General features: G+C 45.2%; 1 protein-coding gene across 4 annotated transcripts; it reads left to right on the top strand.

Moving 5' to 3' along the window:
- Positions 1-2622: 2622 nt before the first annotated feature.
- dhx9 (DEAH (Asp-Glu-Ala-His) box helicase 9) lies at positions 2623-20353 on the top strand. Of its 4 annotated transcripts, none has more exons than XM_035424036.1 (28): positions 2623-2772; positions 3472-3598; positions 3769-3909; positions 4020-4125; positions 4504-4646; positions 4824-4972; positions 6201-6247; positions 6991-7127; positions 7328-7417; positions 8089-8244; positions 8607-8684; positions 9587-9778; positions 10303-10444; positions 10974-11056; positions 11409-11565; positions 12713-12816; positions 13124-13337; positions 13610-13704; positions 14331-14404; positions 14560-14712; positions 14791-14951; positions 15241-15352; positions 16574-16735; positions 17209-17336; positions 17835-18064; positions 18437-18552; positions 18871-19071; positions 19608-20353. In XM_035424036.1, the coding sequence occupies exons 2-28, from the start codon at positions 3488-3490 to the stop codon at positions 19960-19962; spliced, it is 3837 nt and encodes a 1278-aa protein (XP_035279927.1). In that variant the 5' UTR covers positions 2623-2772; positions 3472-3487; the 3' UTR covers positions 19963-20353. The 4 variants fall into 4 exon arrangements, with proteins under 4 accessions (XP_035279927.1, XP_035279928.1, XP_035279929.1 ...); XM_035424037.1 differs by having other exon boundaries at positions 4023-4125; positions 19608-19962; XM_035424039.1 differs by lacking the exons at positions 2623-2772; positions 3472-3598; positions 3769-3909; positions 4020-4125; positions 4504-4646 and adding an exon at positions 5866-6020 and having other exon boundaries at positions 4847-4972; positions 19608-19962.
- Positions 20354-20468: the final 115 nt, after the last annotated feature.

Here is a 20468-nt window from a genome sequence, read left to right as displayed (position 1 = left end):
GACCGACAAGAGCATTTAAGACAGTGGTTCTCAGAATCGGTCCTGGGGGCTCCTTGTGTATATTGGCTTTTCTCCATTGGTTTTGATGATTTACAAGAAAATAAAATAGCCTAATATAATAATTAGAAATTCAATTTACATTATTTTTGTCTTCATGCACCAGGTGGAAAACTTGCTGTACAAATTGCGTTGTTATATTTACACGCCTGCAGATCAGTTATTAAAATACTTGGTAGATTTGTTAATCACCGCTGACAGTGTTAAAGTAGTACCATGGTGATTTTCACACTTTCTCGGTTTTATGTGCTATTTGCACAAGAGGCATTGAAGAAACACAATGAGCAAAGTATTAAATATGTCCGTTCTGTATTTTTGGAGAAATATGCGTTTTAAATTCATCGTCCTATTTTCAACCGGTTGAGAAAGTTGTCATTTTGCTACGTCACTAATACAGTAACTACTCCCATTTCCACGCCCAGTAAAGAAATCTGACAGCACACACCGTCCTTCTGTTCAGACAATGCAAATATTTGACTAACGTTAGGTTCACTTAAATTAGAGTGCCTTTAGATTATTTCTGGTTATATTCATTTAGCTAGCTAGCTAACGTTAGCTAGCTAGGAGGTTTGCTTTCATAAGACAATGTTATCGATAACGTTAGCTTGCTAGTTTGCTTTTATGAGGACGTTATAGTTGTGCTTTTATCTTAACTTGGCTAGCTAGATATCAAAAATTATAATTGGATATAAGTCAACGTCCTTACCTTAGCTATCTACCGATACTTGATATACTAGCCCTACTAAGCTAGCTAGCTTGTGAAAATTCAGTCTCCCAAGAGAGCGTAGCATGGGGGTAGCTATGGAAACGGGGCACGGTCTGTCAATCATAGCTAACTGACAGTTCTCATTACCACGCCCAGACGGTTCGGGTGAATTTTTATTGTGGGAAATTTAGGCTTAGAAAAATACGTTTTAAAGTGCATTGAAATGACTGAAGAATTAAAAAATTATGCACATTTGTTTTGTTGTTGCCTGAAGACAACTGGGAAGTGTCACGTTCAACCACCATAGTACTCCTTTAATTTTTATTCGGTAGAAAGCGAACGATCGGTCAGCTAGCGTCACCCAGCAAGTGAACACCACAAACAGCGATGCAGTAGCTAGTAGCAGTTACTGGCTCATTAACTGACTGTGGCGAAAACCTACGACGATAACTTGCTCGGTTAACAGCAGGTCTACCAGACAGTTATATGAAAATTAGCCTAGTCAAATCACCAGTAGCCTACACATCTCTGATTGATTGACCATCAGTGTAGTCGATGTTCTTCCCCTGTGGTTCATATTGCTAATGCGTGAGCTAACCACGGATAGCCTACCTAGCTCACTGGCAAGCTGATATGCTAGCTAAGCATATTCGTTTTGCTGAGAAACATAAATTGAAGATAACTGAACATAATTGTATTATTAATGTTATACATATAACGTGATTACATGACACAGTACAGTCACGGATGGAAATTAAACTCCGTAAACATTTGATAATATATTTTAAAACATAACGGCAGATAGTCAGCTAGCCTCAAGTTCGTTCTGCAATCGTTCGTTCAGGTTGATGAGCTTTTCCGCACCGGACTGTCAATCACATTGTAAAAATCACAAGACCGCTTAACTCTATGGTTTTGGCTCCAAATCGAGAAAATGGCCGCGCCCGCCATTGAGCTTCAAAACGTGTTATATAGAGACCCACGGAGAGGCAATGGGTGACGTCACAGTGGCTTTGTCCTTATTTTTTACAGTCTCTGGTCTGGACTCAGAAAAAAAAAAAAAACATGGACTGGATTTTTTTTAAAACTGGACTGGACTCAAAAAAAACCTGGACTGGATTTTTTTTAAAAAACTGGACTGGACTCAAAAAAAACCTGGACTGGATTTTTTTTTAAAAACTGGACTGGACTAAAAAAAAACCTGGACTGGATTTTTGAAAAAAAACTGGACTGGACTCAAAAAAAAACCTGGACTGGATTTTTGAAAAAAAAACTGGACTGGACTCCCAAAAAAAAAAACCTGGACTGGATTTTTGAAAAAACTGGACTGGACTCGAAAAAAAACCTGGACTGGATTTTTTGAAAAAAACTGGACTGGACTCAAAAAAAACCTGGACTGGATTTTTGAAAAAAAAACTGGACTGGACTCGGCAAAAAAAACCTGGACTGGACTTTTGAAAAAAACTGGACTGGACTCCCAAAAAAAAAACCTGGACTGGATTTTTGAAAAAAACTGGACTGGACTCGGGGGGAAAAAAACCTGGACTGGATTTTTGAAAAAAACTGGACTGGACTCGGAAATAAAAAAAAACCTGGACTGGATTTTTGAAAAAACACTGGACTGGACTCGGGGGAAAACAACCTGGACTGGATTTTAAAAAAAAAAACTGGACTGGACCTATTTTTTACAGTCTCTGGACTGGACGGTTTCCTGCTTCTTCTGAGCTATGCGCCCTCATTGAAATGCATTGAGGCTTGAGGACAGTGCCAGTTAAAATTTGAAGCAAGCCCACACATTTCTAGTTACACGTTGTACACATACTGCTGGATCGACTCACCACAGTAGACACCCCGGCACAGTAGATGGCGCTGCACACCTTTTAGTAAAGGGTACTCTGGCCACTCATCCACTGAAGAAGAAAATAAAATCTGCGGCCGACAGTCAGCCATCTTATGGACTGTGTGTGCAGTGCGCCGGTTCATCACTGTTGAATACCTGGAGGTTACAGGTTAGTTCAGCAGTAATTTCCCCATACGCTATTTGTTATTATTTTTGTTGTGCATTCGTTTGTTAATTATCTTAGCCTGATTATCGCAGCCACTCACGCGAATGTTAGGCAGCAACACAGAATTTGAGATGTAACGTAGCTAACTATAGCTTAGCTCACCCAGTGAACAAGAATGCTCACAGGCAAACCGTTTTATTCATAGACATCTGTGGTTTTATTAACCAGCCGTCGATAGCTATCTATGTTGCATGCTAACATTAGTCGTGTTAAATGACCCGCGACTCTGAAATGCCAAACGGGCTAAATAAATAAAAGCTTGCGGTCCTGCAGTGCTGGTGTCAAATAAACTATTTACAATATCTGTGGCCATAAGGTGTAGATGAAGCGTAGCCAGCTACTAAAAGTAAAGCTAGTAGACCTGAGCTGCAGGAAAAAACATGAAATTATCGTACTGATCTCAGTACCATGTATTTCAAGAACGTGAAATACTGTTAGACATCTGACGACATCTGATACGATTAGCTTGTACAAATTGTCCACAGCCAGCTTGTATTTTCCCTGTTGCTAGCATCATGTTCTGCATCTGTGTACCAATAATTAAAACAAGTCTGCAGCGCCGACTTGCTTTTTTTACTCAATATATTTTGAATACTGTTATAGTCCATTATTGTTTAATAGGTTAAATTATTAATTTGACAGGTGAACCTCATCCAGAATGGGGGATATTAAGAATTTCCTTTATGCCTGGTGTGGGAAAAAGAAACTCACGCCTAACTATGATATCCGAGCTGCTGGAAACAAAAACAGACAGAAGTTCATGTGTGAGGTGAGTACGGTTAGTTTGTCTGTTTGTCAGTCATCCTCCGTTAGTCATTTAAAAACTTTTTTAAACCTTTAAGATTAAGAGTTTTATTATTGCAACATGGTGGGAAATTTCTCTGCATATTGTCAGTATCTGCGATACTATATGTTTAATGGTGTTTTCCATACCCTCAGGTTCGTGTGGAAGGTTTCAGCTACACTGGAATGGGAAATTCCACTAACAAGAAGGATGCCCAAGCCAACGCTGCCCGTGACTTCATCAATTACCTTGTCCGTGTTGGGCAAGTCAACCCCTCTGAGGTTCCTGCTTTAGGGGTTAGTTCTCAGTTACCTCATCTGTGGTGCTTGGAGATTCTGTAGCAATAACAATTCTGTGAATAAAAATGAAGTGTTAGGATTCTCCTTCTCAGTGTCTAATCTCCCAGCAGGCAAGTGTACCTGAGGCTGACGTAGCTGACAGCGGTGGGGGATTTGGCTCACTTCCTGAAAATGGCCCTGTTCCTCCACACTTGATGGTGAAAGCTGAGCAAGGTGAGTTCCCCTCACAATATTCAAAGGCTTTTGATGCTTGCTGACCAACTTTAACACTTATCCCACACTCTGGTTTTGCATTAATCCCAGTCAGTGCACTCATTTTCTCTGGTTAATTTCAGTTATGCAGAATGAGGAGGAACATATGAAAGAGCTCACTTTGAGCTTATTGCTGAATTATACCCTGTAATGACTTAATTGACAACAATGACTGACTTTATTTTCATTTCCACAGCTATAATTAACCTACCAGTGGATTGTGTTTGGGCCCCAGGCCAGCACTTAATGCATTGTTGTTAACAATATGTGTTAACAATTATTCGTCAGTTTCTCATGTTGCCGTGTTACAGTCCCCTTTTCCCTTCTTTTTTTTCCCAGAGAGTGCTGATAGTGAGTCCAGCTCTGGGCCTGTTCCAGGAGTCACCGGATTGGGTTACTCTGGCTTCCCCGGTGCCCAGTGGGACCGTGGGGCCAACCTTAAGGACTATTATTCAAAGAAAGAAGAGCAGGAGGCACAGGCAGTGAGTCACAGTTCGTGCCTATCTGTATAAGTGTTTTAAACTGTTCAAATGGTGAGAATTTTACAGAGACATCCCTGTATATTTAAAAACTGTCATATTATCAATCTTTTTCTGTTAAAAAAACTCAATTTTTAAAATTGAGTGAACATATTTTGTTATTGTTGTTTTTTTCTGAAGACCTTGGAGTCTGAAGAGGTTGATTTAAATGCTGGTCTTCATGGGAACTGGACTTTGGAGAATGCAAAAGCTCGCCTGAACCAGTTCTTCCAGAAGGAGAGGAACCAGACCGATTACAAGTACAGCCAAGTTGGGCCTGAACACAACAGGTCAGGAAGAGTCTGGCAATGTTCTGTACCATGCCTCGCTGTACCACTTCCTGTTTCCTGCATGCTGTGCATTTCATGGGCATTTGTTTGCAACACATTTTTCCCCCTGTTCTCCTTTTATCCTGGTTGTATTTCTTAGCTTATTTTGTAGCCCAGTCTCATAGCTGCAGGATCCTGAGTGAGTCTGGGCCGGCGATCACAGAGGAGCCTCATCTGCACAGCATATATCCAGCCGGCGCTTTGTCTTTGCTCCGCAGCCCTCCCTCTGTAAAGCCATCGTGCCGGAGGATTTGGGGCTCATCGCTGCACAAAGCACAATATGGAAGGGGAACACTGTAGAGCCGCTCACTGGATAAAGTGGCCGTTGATTGTATCTATCTAGGCCGTAGATTCTATGGTGTCAACACTCTGAAGATTGATTCGGCAGCAGTGTGTTTCTCGGCCAGACTGATATGGAGACAGAGCCCTCCTGGGTGTGCTGATAGACCCTAGGAGATCTCGCTGGACACTTCCTGAAAATTCAACGTAGTTTTACAAAAAAACATCTGTTTGTAGTCCAGGCTTCGGTTGAGTAATTAGCAGCTGGACAATACAATCGAAGCATATGTGTAGGGAAATTTGGGGGAACCTCTACTGAGGCTGATGCGCTGGTAAACTTCAAAAGCATCAGCTGTGCTTAAGGATTTGCAGATAATCTCCATTAAACTGCTGGAGTACATATTCTGCGAGAATAGACTGCCGTCACCAGATATCACAACCTTCCTGTTGGAAAACCTTGGGAAACATGTGGCGTCCCTTAGGCTGGTCTAAGCTGTCACATGGTTGCATCCGAAGTGGGGTGGGGGAGCGCAGTACTGTGTGGTTGTGATTTCTGGTGTCGCTGTTCCACTTAGGTGTAGGAGGAGCCTTCGTGCCCCGAGCGGACTAAAGGCCAATAAGTCTGGCAGAGAAACTCACTGCTGTCCAGGGTTAAGATGAGACGAGTGGAGAATAGCCCTGTGTGTCACAGAGGCTCCCTTCACTGTCTCAGGGCCACTGTGCTTCACAGGTTAGTTTCCCTTCGAAATGGTTCCCTTTTGAAAGTAGGCCTTCGGCGTCTGCTCAATATTTGTGTCCTTTTATCCAGTTTAACTCATTAGTTAAAGCTTGTATTTGTTTTTGCAGGGCTTTTTTCCGCTCTTGTAATTCTGTGCGCTCAAGGTGCTAATCTCTGCCCCTTCTCTTTCAGGAGTTTTATTGCCGAAATGAGTATTTTTGTAAGACAGCTCGGTAGAAGTAAGTACGGTTTTGGTATATTTTCAATAGTTCAGAAATTCTACTGTGAAGTTTTTCTGTTAATTAGCCTAATTGGTGGAGCTGCCACATCCTTGAGGGAGACAATAATTGTTAAAATGGTTCGTAAGCTGCTGGGGCTCGTGTTATTTTCATGTTTGTGCTTGGGCCGCATTCATTTACAAGAGCTGAATCGGTACGCTAAATGAGACTCAGGCGTAATAATAATGCAACAACAACCATAATAAAACAAAAATCCCAGTACAGCAGTATTCACTAAGTGTAGGAGATCTAAGTCTGTGGCTGGCTCTGTATTGACCCCCCCAAAACAGTATTTTCATTCTAACAATAAAAAATTATAATTATAACCAGAAGTATACCGGCTTATACAAACAATAACGTAGTGATTGCAAAGTTAATTTGTGAGGGGAAAAGACTCATAAGATCAGGATTATCAGAAGGTAACAATGTGTTCAGTGTATCTATATTGATGAATATTTGATTGAAAATATCACATTAATCATTGTGGGCGGCATTATATTAACCCTTTGAATAGTAGGCTTTTTGGAATGTTTACATCAGAATTCAAAGTCAGTGTTCTAGAACTCCATTGCTTCAGTTACCAGTAATGATTGTTACATCAGCTTTAGAATGTTTAGGTAAGAACATTCCAATCGCGTATCTTACACCTTTAAAGGGTCCGTTGCTAACAATATCTGATTAAGCACCATGCCTGAATTTTGTAGAGATCTTTGCCCGTGAACACGGCTCCAACAAGAAGCTGGCCGCGCAGTCCTGCGCCCTGTCCACCGTGCGCCAGCTGTACCATCTCGGGGTGATCGAGGCCTACACGGGCCTGACCAAGAAGAAGGAAGGAGAGACCGTGAGTTTGAGATCGATTTAGCACACTGTGCCATTCTGAGGGACGTCTTCCTGTTTGCGGATTTGTCATTCTCTGTCTAACCTCGCTAGCCCTTCCCCTCTGGCTGTTGCTGACTGATCAGGGTACCCAGAGGTTGCTGGGCTGGGCCTGACTGGGCCCTGCGGTCGGAGCTGACGAAGCCGCGATTCTCTCTCCCGCAGCTGGAGGCGTTCGAGGTGAACGTGGCCCAGGACTTGAAGCAGCAGCTGCTGAGCGTGACCCAGGAGCTGGGGATTAGTGTTCCTCCTGTTGTGAGTGTTTGATGCTGGAGATCAGTTTCCTTTCGTCTGTACGTCTCTGTCGCTGGCGTCAGTGTTCCAGCGCCTGCTAGCTTCTCTAGAGCTGGGGATTAGTGTTCCTCCTGTTGTGAGTGTTTGATGCTGGGGATCAGTTTCCTTTCGTCTGTACGTCTCTGTCGCTGGCGTCAGTGTTCCAGCGCCTGCTAGCTTCTCTAGAGCTGGGGATTAGTGTTCCTCCTGTTGTGAGTGTTTGATGCAGGGGATCAGTTTCATTTTGTCTCTACATCTGTATCGCTGGCGTCAGTGTTCCTGCACCTGATAGCTTCTCTAGTTCTGGGGATTAGTGTTCCTCCACCACTAAGTCAGTAAAATCTTCCCCCTCTATGGAAATGCTTCAGACTACTGGTCAGTATATCCCAATCGCAATGTGAAATCCGCTACTTTTCAGTGACCAGGAAATTACATATACACTTTTTGGCCTGGTTTGTAGTATTGGGGTGTTGTAACACTCTCATCCCCCCATAAATTGCACCCTGATTTGCACTGCACCTTATATTTTACATAGAGAAAGGATGTTGGGCAGATTAAAATGGACAGATGAATGCTGTCCTATTGATAATCAAGAGCAGCCAGTGAGTGACACACTTTTTCTCCCTGTGTTTTTTCCTCCCTCTCTCCTCCAGGATCCCAGCGGCCCTGTATCTCTGGTCCAGCCGAAGATGGCCCACTTTGAGCCGTCGCAGAAGCAGAGCATTGATGGGGTGGTGCCCTGGTCCCCCCCACAGGTCAACTGGAACCCCTGGACAAGCGCCAACATCGACGAGGGCCCTCTGGCCTTTGTGAGTCATTTTCCAAGCCATGCTTCCGCTCTTAAGCCTTATGTGCCAACCTGTTAGTAAATGGCACTACACAAAATAATGTAGAAGCATTAACCACGCGGATTAAGGTCCCACTTGTATATTTTAGGCTTTTAGCAAGTGCTCTTATCCGTGAGTGACTTACACAGCTTATGTTCTTCATATCTGATGAGCTGTGAAAACCAGCTATTTTCTGTATTATAGTGGCCCCACTACATTAATCCTTTGTGCTTGTGTGAAACCGCTTGCTTGGTGCTCAGGATTGCTGCTTGCCGGTACATGAGTGTCGTCCTGGCTGAAATATGGACCCAAAGGTTTGAAACAAAGATCTTCTGTCTCCGCAGTGCACTCCAGAGCAGATCAGTTCAGACCTCCAGAATGAACTGATGTATCAAATGAAAGAGGATCAGAATCTGCAAAAGGTGTGGAAGAGCCCCATGGTCCATTTGATCTGTGTCTAGCTGTTCAGTATTTACCAATTGTACTGAGCTGTGTGACTGCAGTATTTATCATTAGTACTGAGCTCGCCGATTGCAGTATTTATCATTAGTACTGAGCTCTCCGATTGCAGTATTTGTCATTAGTACTGAGCTCTCCGATTGCAGTATTTGTCATTAGTACTGAGCTCTCCGACTGCAGTATGTATCATTAGTACTGAGCTCTCCGACTGCAGTATGTATCATTAGTACTGAGCTCTCCGATTGCAGTATTTGTCATTAGTACTGAGCTCTCAGACTGCAGTATTTATCATTAGTACTGAGCTCTCCGACTGCAGTATTTATCATTAGTACTGAGCTCTCAGACTGCAGTATTGATCATTAGTACTGAGCCCTCAAACTTCAGTATGTATCATTAGTACTGAGCCCTCAAACTGCAGTATGTATCATTAGTACTGAGCGCTCAGACTGCAGTATTTATTATTAGTACTGCAGTATGTATCATTAGTACTGAGCTCTCAGACTGCAGTATTGATCATTAGTACTGAGCCCTCAAACTTCAGTATGTATCATTAGTACTGAGCCCTCAAACTGCAGTATGTATCATTAGTACTGAGCGCTCAGACTGCAGTATTTATTATTAGTACTGCAGTATGTATCATTAGTACTGAGCTCTCAGACTGCAGTATTGATCATTAGTACTGAGCCCTCAAACTGCAGTATGTATCATTAGTACTGAGCTCTCAGACTGCAGTATTGATCATTAGTACTGAGCCCTCAAACTGCAGTATGCATCATTAGTACTGAGTGCTCAGACTGCAGTATTTATTATTAGTACTGCAGTATGTATCATTAGTACTGAGCTCCATGTCTCTGTTGGCTCGTAGATCATAGAGGACCGTGATCAGCTGCCAGTGAAGAAGTTTGAGGATGAAATCCTGAGGGCCATAGGCAGCAGCCCGGTGGTGATCATCCGCGGTGCCACGGGCTGCGGCAAGACCACCCAGGTGCCGCAGTACATCCTGGACCAGTTCATCACCACCGGAAGGGCCTCCGACTGCAACATCGTCGTCACCCAGGTGAGATTCTATCTGCGAAGCGGGGGCCCTCTGGTCCTTAAGCACCCGATTAGCGCCATCGCGGCTCCACAGTTTAAAGAGGAAAGGCATTTGTCTGCCTGCGAGCGGTTGTCACACACTGCCGTGGTTCTAGCAGCACGATGGTTAATCATATTTCTATCCCCGAACAGTCCTATAAATTTCAGTTAATGTTGCTTCATAATGTAGCACTGCAGTATATTATTTATTGATGCGTACAGATGCCTTGCCAAATGAAATTAAGTGATGACTGTAAGGATTTATGAAGCGTAATTGTAGTATTAGCTTTTTTATGTTCGTTTGGCACGGTGAGCGGTTTTTTCCTGCGGCAGCAGAAGTTGCTTCAGAAGAGGAGCCAGTTCCTTGCTGGTTTATTTCGTAGGGTTGTTCGTGTTTCTCTGAGACGTTGCGCACGCGGTTTGCGCGCGCATGTTCGTATGTCGCGTGCGTTTGTTGCTTGGCGCGTTTAACGGTGCTCTGCGTTCTCTCCGCTCTGCGTTGGACAGCCGCGGCGCATCAGCGCGGTGTCGGTGGCGGAGCGCGTGGCCTTCGAGAGGGGCGAGGAGGTGGGGAAGTGCTGCGGGTACAGCGTGCGCTTCGAGTCGGTCCTGCCCCGCCCGCACGCCAGCGTGCTCTTCTGCACCGTGGGTGAGCGCGCCCTTCCTAAACGTGCGCCCGGTCAGCTCCCGTTTCCTCTGCTGCACCGTCTGGCCTTCGTTGAATTTGCTTCGAAATCAGGGCGAGTCTCTCTCTGCTCATGTACTCAGAGCTACCGCACTCACTGAAATGCTACCGTACTCACTGAAATGCTACTGTACTCACTGAAATGCTACTGTACTCACTGAAATGCTACCGTACTCACTGAAATGCTACTGTACTCACTGAAATGCTACTGTACTCACTGAAATGCTACTGGACTCACTGAAATGCTACCGTACTCACTGAAATGCTACTGTACTCACTGAAATGCTACTGTACTCACTGAAAGGCTACTGTACTCACTGAAATGCACTTCAGTGCTGCTTTACACTACAGGCTTTCTGCTTTACACTTCATGCCCGCCACCGAAACATTCTGTGCCGTTGGAATCCTGCATTCACTGGTATATATTTGCGAAAAGTTAGCTGCTTTTGTAACGATATGAAGGTTTTTTTTTACTAATGTCTTGTTCCTGTAGGCGTTCTTCTGAGGAAGTTGGAATCTGGCATCCGGGGAATTAGCCACGTGATCGTGGATGAAATCCACGAGAGAGACATCAACGTAAGTGCTGTGTGCCCGAAGCGAGCCGATCTTTCCTGCCATGGGAGCGTCCTGTTTGTTTGCCTTCAAGGTCACTCTTAGGCTAAGGGCACTTAGCCTTTGGTAAAGCCAAAATGTAATCAAATTTAATTTAAAATAATCCTTTATGTCATAAAACAAAACTAATTAAAAAAATTCATTTGCTGAGAAGCTCGTTCCCATCTGTTGCCCCTGTTCAGACCACATGAGTGTGCGGGAACGTATTAGAATGATTAAGGGCGTGCGTCTTGTGTTGAGCACAGCGGTGTGCGTGTGCAGACAGCGATAGCATGCCGGGAGACGCTGGACTAACGGCCATTTTGTGGCTCCCCAGACGGACTTCCTCATGGTGGTGCTGCGAGACGTGGTCCAGGCCTACCCGGAGGTGCGCGTCATCCTCATGTCGGCCACCATCGACACCAGCATGTTCCGCGAGTACTTCTTCAACTGCCCCGTGATCGAGGTGTTCGGCCGCACCTTCCCCGTGCAGGGTAGGGGCTCAGCCTTGCCCACTTGGCTACCGAAGCCGTTCAGCGTTAGCGTCCTCTGTCCCTGTTTTACTCCAGACGGCGTGATGCGCAATGCCAGCGGAACGCTAGTATACATGAAGAAGTAGGAGCTGGGGACAGAGTGGAACCATTTTCATTTTTTGAATCGTGCACCGGTCTGCATTTTTACTCCAAAGTTGCAGTGGGAGCCATTGATGCTGCTATAGTTCACAGCAAGCATGTTCCAGGAGTACTTTTTCAACTGCCCCGTGATCAAGGTGTTGGGCTGCACGTTCCCTGTGGAGCTCCTTTCTCTGAGCCTGTTAGCCACTCGTTGGCCTGAAGCACAGCGTGCGTTTTGTATGGGACTGCAACCTCGGCCCCGCATCGCAGTAACAACTGCCTCATTCAGGGTCCGCTGTTCAGCATTCCAGACGTCGCACACACAGTAAATCTGAAACATTTGCACCAAGTATGGGGCTGCTGTGATTCTGCAGTCAGATCACTGTTTTCTGGTATAAATCTAATTCCGCAACGTAAAGGATTTTGGCGGTTATGTGTTCAGATGCACATGAAAATGCAGCTCCTTTGTGATTTAGGATTCACGCTCGGATTTCGGTGCTGTAAAGCTCCCGGTCCCGGGTGCGTGCGAGATGAAAGCTGAGCGGTAATTATTAGGAGCACGTACGCTTGACTGATCACTTGTCTCACGGCCAGTCCAGTGGCAGCAGGTGGTGTTGTTTGTTTCTTCAATGTGTGTGCGCGTGTGTGTGACTGTGTGTGTGTGCGCGTTTGTGTTTGTCTGCGTGTTTGTTCATGTCTGTGTGTGTGTGCGTGTGTGTGTGTGTGTGAGCGTGTCTGTGTGTGTGAGTGTTTATGTGTGTGCGTGCGTGTGTGTGTGCGTGTGTACGCGCGTTTGCCTGTGTGTGTTTGTGTGTGTCTTGTACGTGTGAGTTAATGTATCCTATATTTATTACTTGGTTTCAGAGGTTTGAGATGATTGATGTGTTAGCAACTGGGATATGATGCCCTTATTCTTGTGCTAATGGATGCTGCTGGGATGATGTACAGTCTAGTGAAGGGCTCCGTGTCCATTATGTTCAGAAATGCTGTAAAACATCACTCACCTCCCAACCCCCTCCTCCCCCAGAGTACTTCCTGGAGGACAGCATTCAGATGACCAAGTTCACTCCTCCCCCCATGGAGAAGAAGAGAAAGGACAAGGAAGAAGAGGGGGAAGGCGGAGACGAGGAGGTACTGCGACTTTGTTTTTGCGTGACTGACAGCCCACCAAACCAATGAGAATTATTAATTCCACCTCAACCCCCAAAAAACATTGCCTATGCACATATCTCATAAATGTGCTGGTGCTCTGAAACATGGTATCCTTATATCTACAGAACTTTGTCTCCCCCTATATTTAGCAGTCTTGTGGTGTAATGTTTGCTTATACAGCACACTTGTATTGTGCTGGGTAAGCAGTAGATTCGCCTCAAGCCCAGTGTTCAGGCTGCAGCGGGGTTAAGTCGCATTCCCGTCTCTCTGTTTTGCCGTGTTGCAGACTAACTGCAACACCATTTGCGGGCCTGAGTACGGCCCTCAGACCAAGAGCACTATGGGGCAGATGAATGAGAAGGAGACGTCCTTCGAGCTGATCGAGGCGCTGCTCAAGTACATCGAGACGCTGGGGGTCCCCGGGGCCGTGCTGGTGTTCCTGCCCGGCTGGAACCTCATCTACTCCATGCAGAAGCACCTGGAGATGAACCCTCACTTCAGTACGTCGCCCACGCACAACGCACAACGCACACACACGCACATACTCGCACACACTCATATGTGCAGTGCACTCTGTCTCACACACACACACACACACATACTTGCACACTCACACATGAACTCTCACGTGCACTCGCACACACACTCGTGTGTACACATGCACACGCATAAACGTGCATGCACACGCGCAGCACTGCAACCTCCATACAAACCTGCATCTGTGTTGTGTTACAGACGGTCACGGGCCTGTGTTCTGTGATTTGTGTTGCAGGCAGCCATCGGTACAAAATTCTTCCACTTCATTCCCAAATTCCCAGAGAAGAGCAGCGCAGGGTCTTTGAAAGCTTGCCAGAGAACATGACTAAAGTAAGAGTCTTCACAGCAGTGCCTGACAATATCACTAAGGGGATTACCTTCAAGTCCTCGAATGAAAGTGTAGCTTGTGTCTGTGCTTGTGCTTGCAGCAGAACTGGGGCTACTGTCTTTTAAATGGAGACGCTACCGAAGCTGTTTAACATTAGCGTCCTCTGTCCTCGTGATGCAATATGCCAGTGGAATGCTAGTAGACATTCCTTATGTGGGGGAGTAGTAGCTGGGGACAGAGTGCAGCCATTTTCATTTTTTGAATTGTGCACTTGTCTGCATTGTTACACCAAAGTTGCAGTGGGAGCCATTGATGCTGCAGTAGTTTATAGCAAATAATACGGAGGACTTGCTATAATTGGCTTAGAGACGCCCCTAACAAGTGTTATGAGCCGGGTTGTACGATTCCCTTGCTATAAGAAATGAAAGCTGGCTACGTGGCTAATGTTCGTTTGCTATAGTTATTTAGCCATCTGTAAGTCGGCGAGCTGTGGTCCATCAAGATATCACGGATAGCTTTGGAGCCTTTGTGCTGTGGAGCTTGCCTTTCGTTTGTGTGGAATTCTTGTCTTAAAAATGATTTCTCTCTTTTGCTTGGTAAGCTTACGTTCTACAATTCAACTTTATAGGTTATCCTGTCAACCAATATTGCTGAGACAAGTATTACCATCAACGATGTTGTTTATGTCATTGACTCTTGCAAGTAAGTACTTTTCTCATTTCCACAGGCCTGTAAGGCTTGCTATTGATGGGCCTCGTTGTGCCATTCCTAGTAAATCTACCATTTGGACTTCCACCAAATCTAATTTGGAGCTTTTATGCCTTGCAATAACCGTAGGATTTGTTTTACCTCCAAAGGCAGAAGGTCAAGCTTTTCACGTCTCATAACAACATGACAAACTACGCCACTGTCTGGGCGTCCAAGACCAACCTGGAGCAGAGGAAGGGTCGGGCGGGCAGGGTGCGGCCTGGATTCTGCTTCCACCTGTGCAGCCGGGCCCGCTTCGACAAGTGAGCTGCCGCCAGGGGGCGGGGGGGGTCGCGATGAACGCAGTGCGGTCGCTAATCTGTGCGCGTCGCCCCCTGCAGGCTGGAGACCCACATGACGCCGGAGATCTTCCGCACCCCCCTGCACGAGATCGCGCTGAGCATCAAGCTGCTGCGCCTGGGTGCCATCGGCCACTTCCTGTCCAAAGCCATCGAGCCGCCGCCCCTGGACGCCGTCATCGAGGCCGAGCACACGCTGAGAGGTGCGCGCGGAGACCGCGACTGATTCGCTGCCTTAGCAACCAGAGATGAAAGGAGAAACCGTACCTATCATTGATCGATTGAGTTTTATTTGATGATCGTCTGAAAAATACAAGAGGAATCTCAAGTAGGAAGATCATCAAGTAGCAATCTTAAAACTGTCAAGGAGAACATTGGAAAGCTTATTTTCATTGTGGTCCTTAAATACCTTAAAAACCTACGACTGAGTGATTATCTCGCAGATGTGAACGGTGAAATGGTTTGTGCGAATGACATCTGCTTTGTGTCCAGATCTGGATGCGCTGGACTCCAGTGACGAGTTGACTCCTCTGGGCCGAATCCTAGCCAAGCTGCCCATCGAACCCCGGCTCGGCAAGATGATGATTATGGGCTGCACTTTCAAGTGAGTCCCGTTGTGCTTCCCCAGCAGAGAGACTAATGGGGAGTGTTACATCCTGCTGTCTCGAAGTATGTATGAACTCCATAATTGGTGGCGCTACAGTGAGCTACTGCTTGAAAAGATGACTGATAAAACCAGTGGGATGCTAATAGCATGTGGTAGCTCTGCCAGTTCTCGGTTTCATTAAACCAGACTTTAGTCTCATTGCAAGCAGATGGATGTGAACATGGGAATGGTGATATTTAGGAAGGGAACAGCATTTTCCATTTGTCTATATGCCAGAATTTTCTTGAGTGGTTATTCGCTACACAGTGTGATTTAAGGTATGAGAATTTTTCTTCTGTGTTTATTCTATTCAGTGTAATAAATTCGATCCACAATTCCATTTCAGTACAAATCAAACACTGTCTCTGAAATCTGATTTAACTGTATTGTTAAATTGTGATAAAAGCAGCCACTAATTGAAAATGTGCTATGCTGGCTAGCAGGCTAAGTGCTGGTAGGTTGTAGGTTGGTAGTTGTACCGTGTATTCATTCATGCTAATCTTTTCTTGGTAATATTGTACTAAACGGTCTGGTTTGTTGGCTTTAAATGTGAGTTTGTCATGCCTGACTAAGATTAACTAGATAATGTATAGACTGAGAGGGAGCATCTTGTGGTTTGTGTGTTGGTAGTTAATGTGGTAGCGATGTGGGAGGTTACATTTGGGTTAAGTTGCCAGTTGGTTAGCTTGTAATATTCTGTACAGTCCTCCTGAGGACATTCCCCCAGCGCTGACTGAATGTTGAGGTTCACTCTAATCAGGTGTGCTTGTTCCGTGTGCGTGTTCAGTCAAAGCCGAAAAGCAGGCAGCGTGAAATTGGCTCATTAATCACCACTGTTGCCGCGGTTGTGTGGACAGCGATGTCATTTTTTATGTGCGTTTTCCATTTGGTATGATGCTCGCCATGTCAGTGTTAGCCAGCTGATTGTTCACTGAATATTACAAATACGTGCAGGTTTTGTGACCCAATAGATAGCCTATATCGCGGCTGGAAACTGAATTGAACACCATGGTCTTATCTGCATTTTCAATATGCAGAACATTTGTTCCTGCATTCATTAAATGTGTTCTGTGTGAGAACTGCAGAATTCTTAATACAACGTCTGCAGTAGTTTAGCACAGTAGCTGTTACCCTCTAACGGTGGCTTGTGCGGTTTACTCGCGTATGTTTGCCCTGCAGTGTTGGGGATGCCATGTGCACCATCTCCGCCGCCTCCTGCTTCCCCGAGCCCTTTCTTAACGAGGGCAGGCGCCTGGGCTTCGTCCACAGGAACTTCGCAGGCTCGCGGTTCTCCGACCACGTGGCTCTCCTCTCAGTCTTCCAGGCCTGGGACGATGCACGGTAAGAGACTGAACCAAGCTCTGCTGTCTCATGCTTATTGTACTTACAGACAGTACAGGAGTGTACCATCTTGTGCTTATACATAGGTCTACTGTCTCTTGCTGATACACACAGATATGTCTACTGTCTCATACTCATTATTCGGACGATACAGGGATGTAGTCTCATGCTTATTATAATTACAGATGGGTCTGTCATCTCATGCTTAATCAGACAGTGGAGAGGTCTACTGTCTTGCCACTATTAATAGGTCTACTGTCTCACCTTTATTAATACACTTACAGAGGAGACGACGATCTCGCCACACTTACCGTTTTAATACTTTTACGCAGATTTACAGAGCAAAAGCACATACAGGGCCCATAAACATACTTTGTTGTAAAACAATAAACATCCTGATAGGATGGATTTTTTAAGGAGCTGCAGATGGAGTACGAGAGCAGTTTGACAGTGTGCTGTGTCCTCGGCTTTAGAATGGGAGGCGAAGATTCCGAGATCTCATTCTGCGAGCACAAGCGTCTCAACATGTCCACCCTGCGCATGACCTGGGAGGCCAAAGTCCAGCTCAAAGACATTCTCATCAACTCCGGCTTCCCCGAAGGTCCGCTCCTCCATTACCTCAGCCGCCACTTCCTCCTCTGTGAAGGAGAAACGGACCCCACGGCACGAGCACCCCATTAATTGAACTGGGTCCTATTAATCCCTCCTCGGAAAACTCATTCATTTATCTTCCCGCCGCTGTTTGTTTTTAAATTACATTTTCTACAAATGCAGATTTAATTATCCGTTTGGCGGCCTTTGATTAAATGCATAAATATTCCCGCGAGGAGGTTTTAGCTTCCTTAGTTTCACTCTGTCATAAAATCTTAAGATTATAAAGAATATGTGTGCAACGGAGTGTGGAGGTATCCTCTCTCAAGCACGTAACCGTACGAAATCTATGGTCTTGTTTCAGTTTGGCCATCGCTAGGCCCTGGATAATTTCTGTTAGAATTGGCAGCGGCCTAACCATGGCAGCCTAAGACCTAACCATGTCTTAGCGGTACATGTCATCTGTCATAATGTTTTTTTAAGACTGCGCCTTCACTTTGGATGACAGAATGCCTGATGACGCAAATGTTCAACAACGTCGGGCCGGATAACAACCTGGACGTGGTGATCTCTCTCCTGGCCTTCGGCTCCTACCCCAACGTGTGCTACCACAAGGAGAAGAGGAAGATCCTCACCACGGAGGGCCGCAACGCCCTCATCCACAAGTCCTCCGTCAACTGCCCCTTCAGCAGCCATGACATGAAGTACCCGTCGCCGTTCTTTGTGTTTGGGGAGAAGGCAAGTGAGCTGTGTCCATACCCACTGCCTGTGCAGAAACTTTCCTGTGTTTCCTTATTGTATGCTTTAAGATCAGGAAAATTAGCATGGGTGCCCAAATATGATACAGAAGTAGGCTTTGGCATGCTTAAATATAAAAGCTAATCATTATGTAAATTATTGAAGAGACTTTGATTTTGTGAGCACAAAATTCAAATGACAAGTTATCCGAGTAGTGAATGTGTGGGTATTGTGATGGATACATTAGTGTAGTGTTACCTACAGCTAAAAAGTAATTTGAAGGTGTGCTGTGCCTCTTACTTCCTTCTCCCCTTGCTTCTGATTTTAAAGATGTAATAACAGCATTTTTTTTTCGACTGAATTCATTATCAGATCCGGACTCGAGCCGTCTCTGCTAAAGGAATGACCTTGGTCAGCCCCCTGCAGCTGCTGCTTTTTGCTACAAAGAAAATCATGTCAGACGGTGAAATTGTTACACTGGATGACTGGTATGTTTCCGTAACACTGAGTGACTGGTATGTGTCTGTCACACTGGATGACTGGTATGTGTCTGTCACACTGGATGACTGGTATTTGTCCGTCACACTGGATGACTGGTATGTGTCTGTCACACTGGATGACTGGTATTTGTCCGTCACACTGGATGACTGGTATGTCCGTAACACTGGATGACTGGTATTTGTCTGTGACCCTGGATGACCCTGTATGTGTCCATAGTACTGGTTGTGGTTTAGGCATGTGTGGCTTTCTCCAGTGTTTTTCCTTTACAGAAAGGATGTGCATGTTTAAATTTGTTTTTGTTTAAGGATCAAACTGAAGATTGACCACGATGTGGCAGGCTGCATAGCTGGCCTAAGAGCCGGAATGGAGGCTCTAGTGGTGGAGGTGACTAAAGACCCAGAGTACATCCGTCAGATGGACCCTTTGAACGAGCGCATGCTCAATGTCATCCGCCTCATCTCCAAACCCTCTGCAGCCGGCATGAACCTGATGGTCAACAACCCGCGGTAAGTATATGACTGCATCTCATAAGCCCAAAAAAACATTGCTCCAGACTGCGTTAAGACTGAAAAATACAAGTTCATGTCAGTTGATCTCCTCATTGCATCTCGCTCCAAGTTATAGATCATCTTTGACTTCCTGGTCTTGGGAGGCCTGTCTAACAATCTAGAGTTAGTCCAGTTTAAATGCAGACAATACTCAAAACATTATGAATACTTTAAAATGATTCTGTATTGTGTTTTGCATGCACTGATAACAAATTTCTCAGAATTAATCCTGTTTATATTCAAATAGAAAATATAGCAACGTCTTTTTTACATGAAAATGTGCCAACATTTCGGTTGTCTGCCAGTATTCCAGTTGCAACGTGTGTTGTAATTTTGACTTGTATTCTCAGCAGACCTTCAGCCATGATTATAATAACCGTGCTTCAAATGGGAAGATGGCGAGATGAAGCCATGCCAGAGCGTGCTTCATGGTAATGTGCCCTTTCCTGTATAGGCCATTCTCTTGGCTAAAAGGGTCTGTTCTTCCTCCTCAGGTTTGGAGATGGTCCACGGCCTCCCAAGATGCCGAGGTTTGATGGGGGAGGTGGAGGATTCCAGGGGCGGGGAGGCTATCGTGGTGGAGGCGGCCTGGGGTACCAAGGAGGCGGAGGAGGATACAGGGGAGGTGGTGGGGGAGGCTACAGAGGAGGCGGTGGGGGAGGTTACAGGGGAGGTGGTGGGGGAGGCTACAGGGGAGGTGGTGGAGGAGGTTACAGGGGAGGTGGAGGGGGTGGTTACAGGGGAGGTGGAGGCTTTGGGGGGGGCGGTGGTTATGGAGGTGGAGGCAGGGGTGGGTATGGAGGTGGGGGCAGGGGCGGTTATGGAGGTGGAGACAGAGGTGGATTTTAGTTTAGAAAAAGAAAAAAACAGTAGGGTTTTTCACAAAGTATGTCTTGCCATTCGTCATGATTTAATAAATATTTTAGATGTTCAGCATTTGTTTATTTTTGATTCGGGTATATAAGTGCAACTGAAACTGATGGCAAAAAGTACTAATTTAACCCGTTAAATTGAGACTGTGTATGTCTGAATTCACTTCTCGTTAATTTCTAGAAAAGGAACAAGGCTCAGTAAATCTGGGCTTAAATTGAAAATGTAAAAATTACTTGCCTTTAAACCAAAGTTGTGCGTTTTTGCAATTAATGTGGTATCCCTTTTTTGAAGACTTGTGTTACTGAAGTTTGGCTAAATATGAATATGTGTAGATGTATAATAAACAAATGTCATTTGTACTACTTTTTTCTGACTGAATGCTCACAGTGCTTTCCACCAAAGGTCAGTGGGTAGTAAAAATAAAAGCATGGTTATAAAAGTACCTCTACAAAATTTATACATGTTGAATAAAAGAAATGCTG

The sequence above is a fragment of the Anguilla anguilla genome, chromosome 6 (assembly GCF_013347855.1).
Source record: "Anguilla anguilla isolate fAngAng1 chromosome 6, fAngAng1.pri, whole genome shotgun sequence".
Lineage (NCBI taxonomy): Eukaryota > Metazoa > Chordata > Actinopteri > Anguilliformes > Anguillidae > Anguilla > Anguilla anguilla.
Note: the sequence above shows the minus strand (reverse complement) of the source record. Positions and strands in the feature narration are given on the sequence as shown.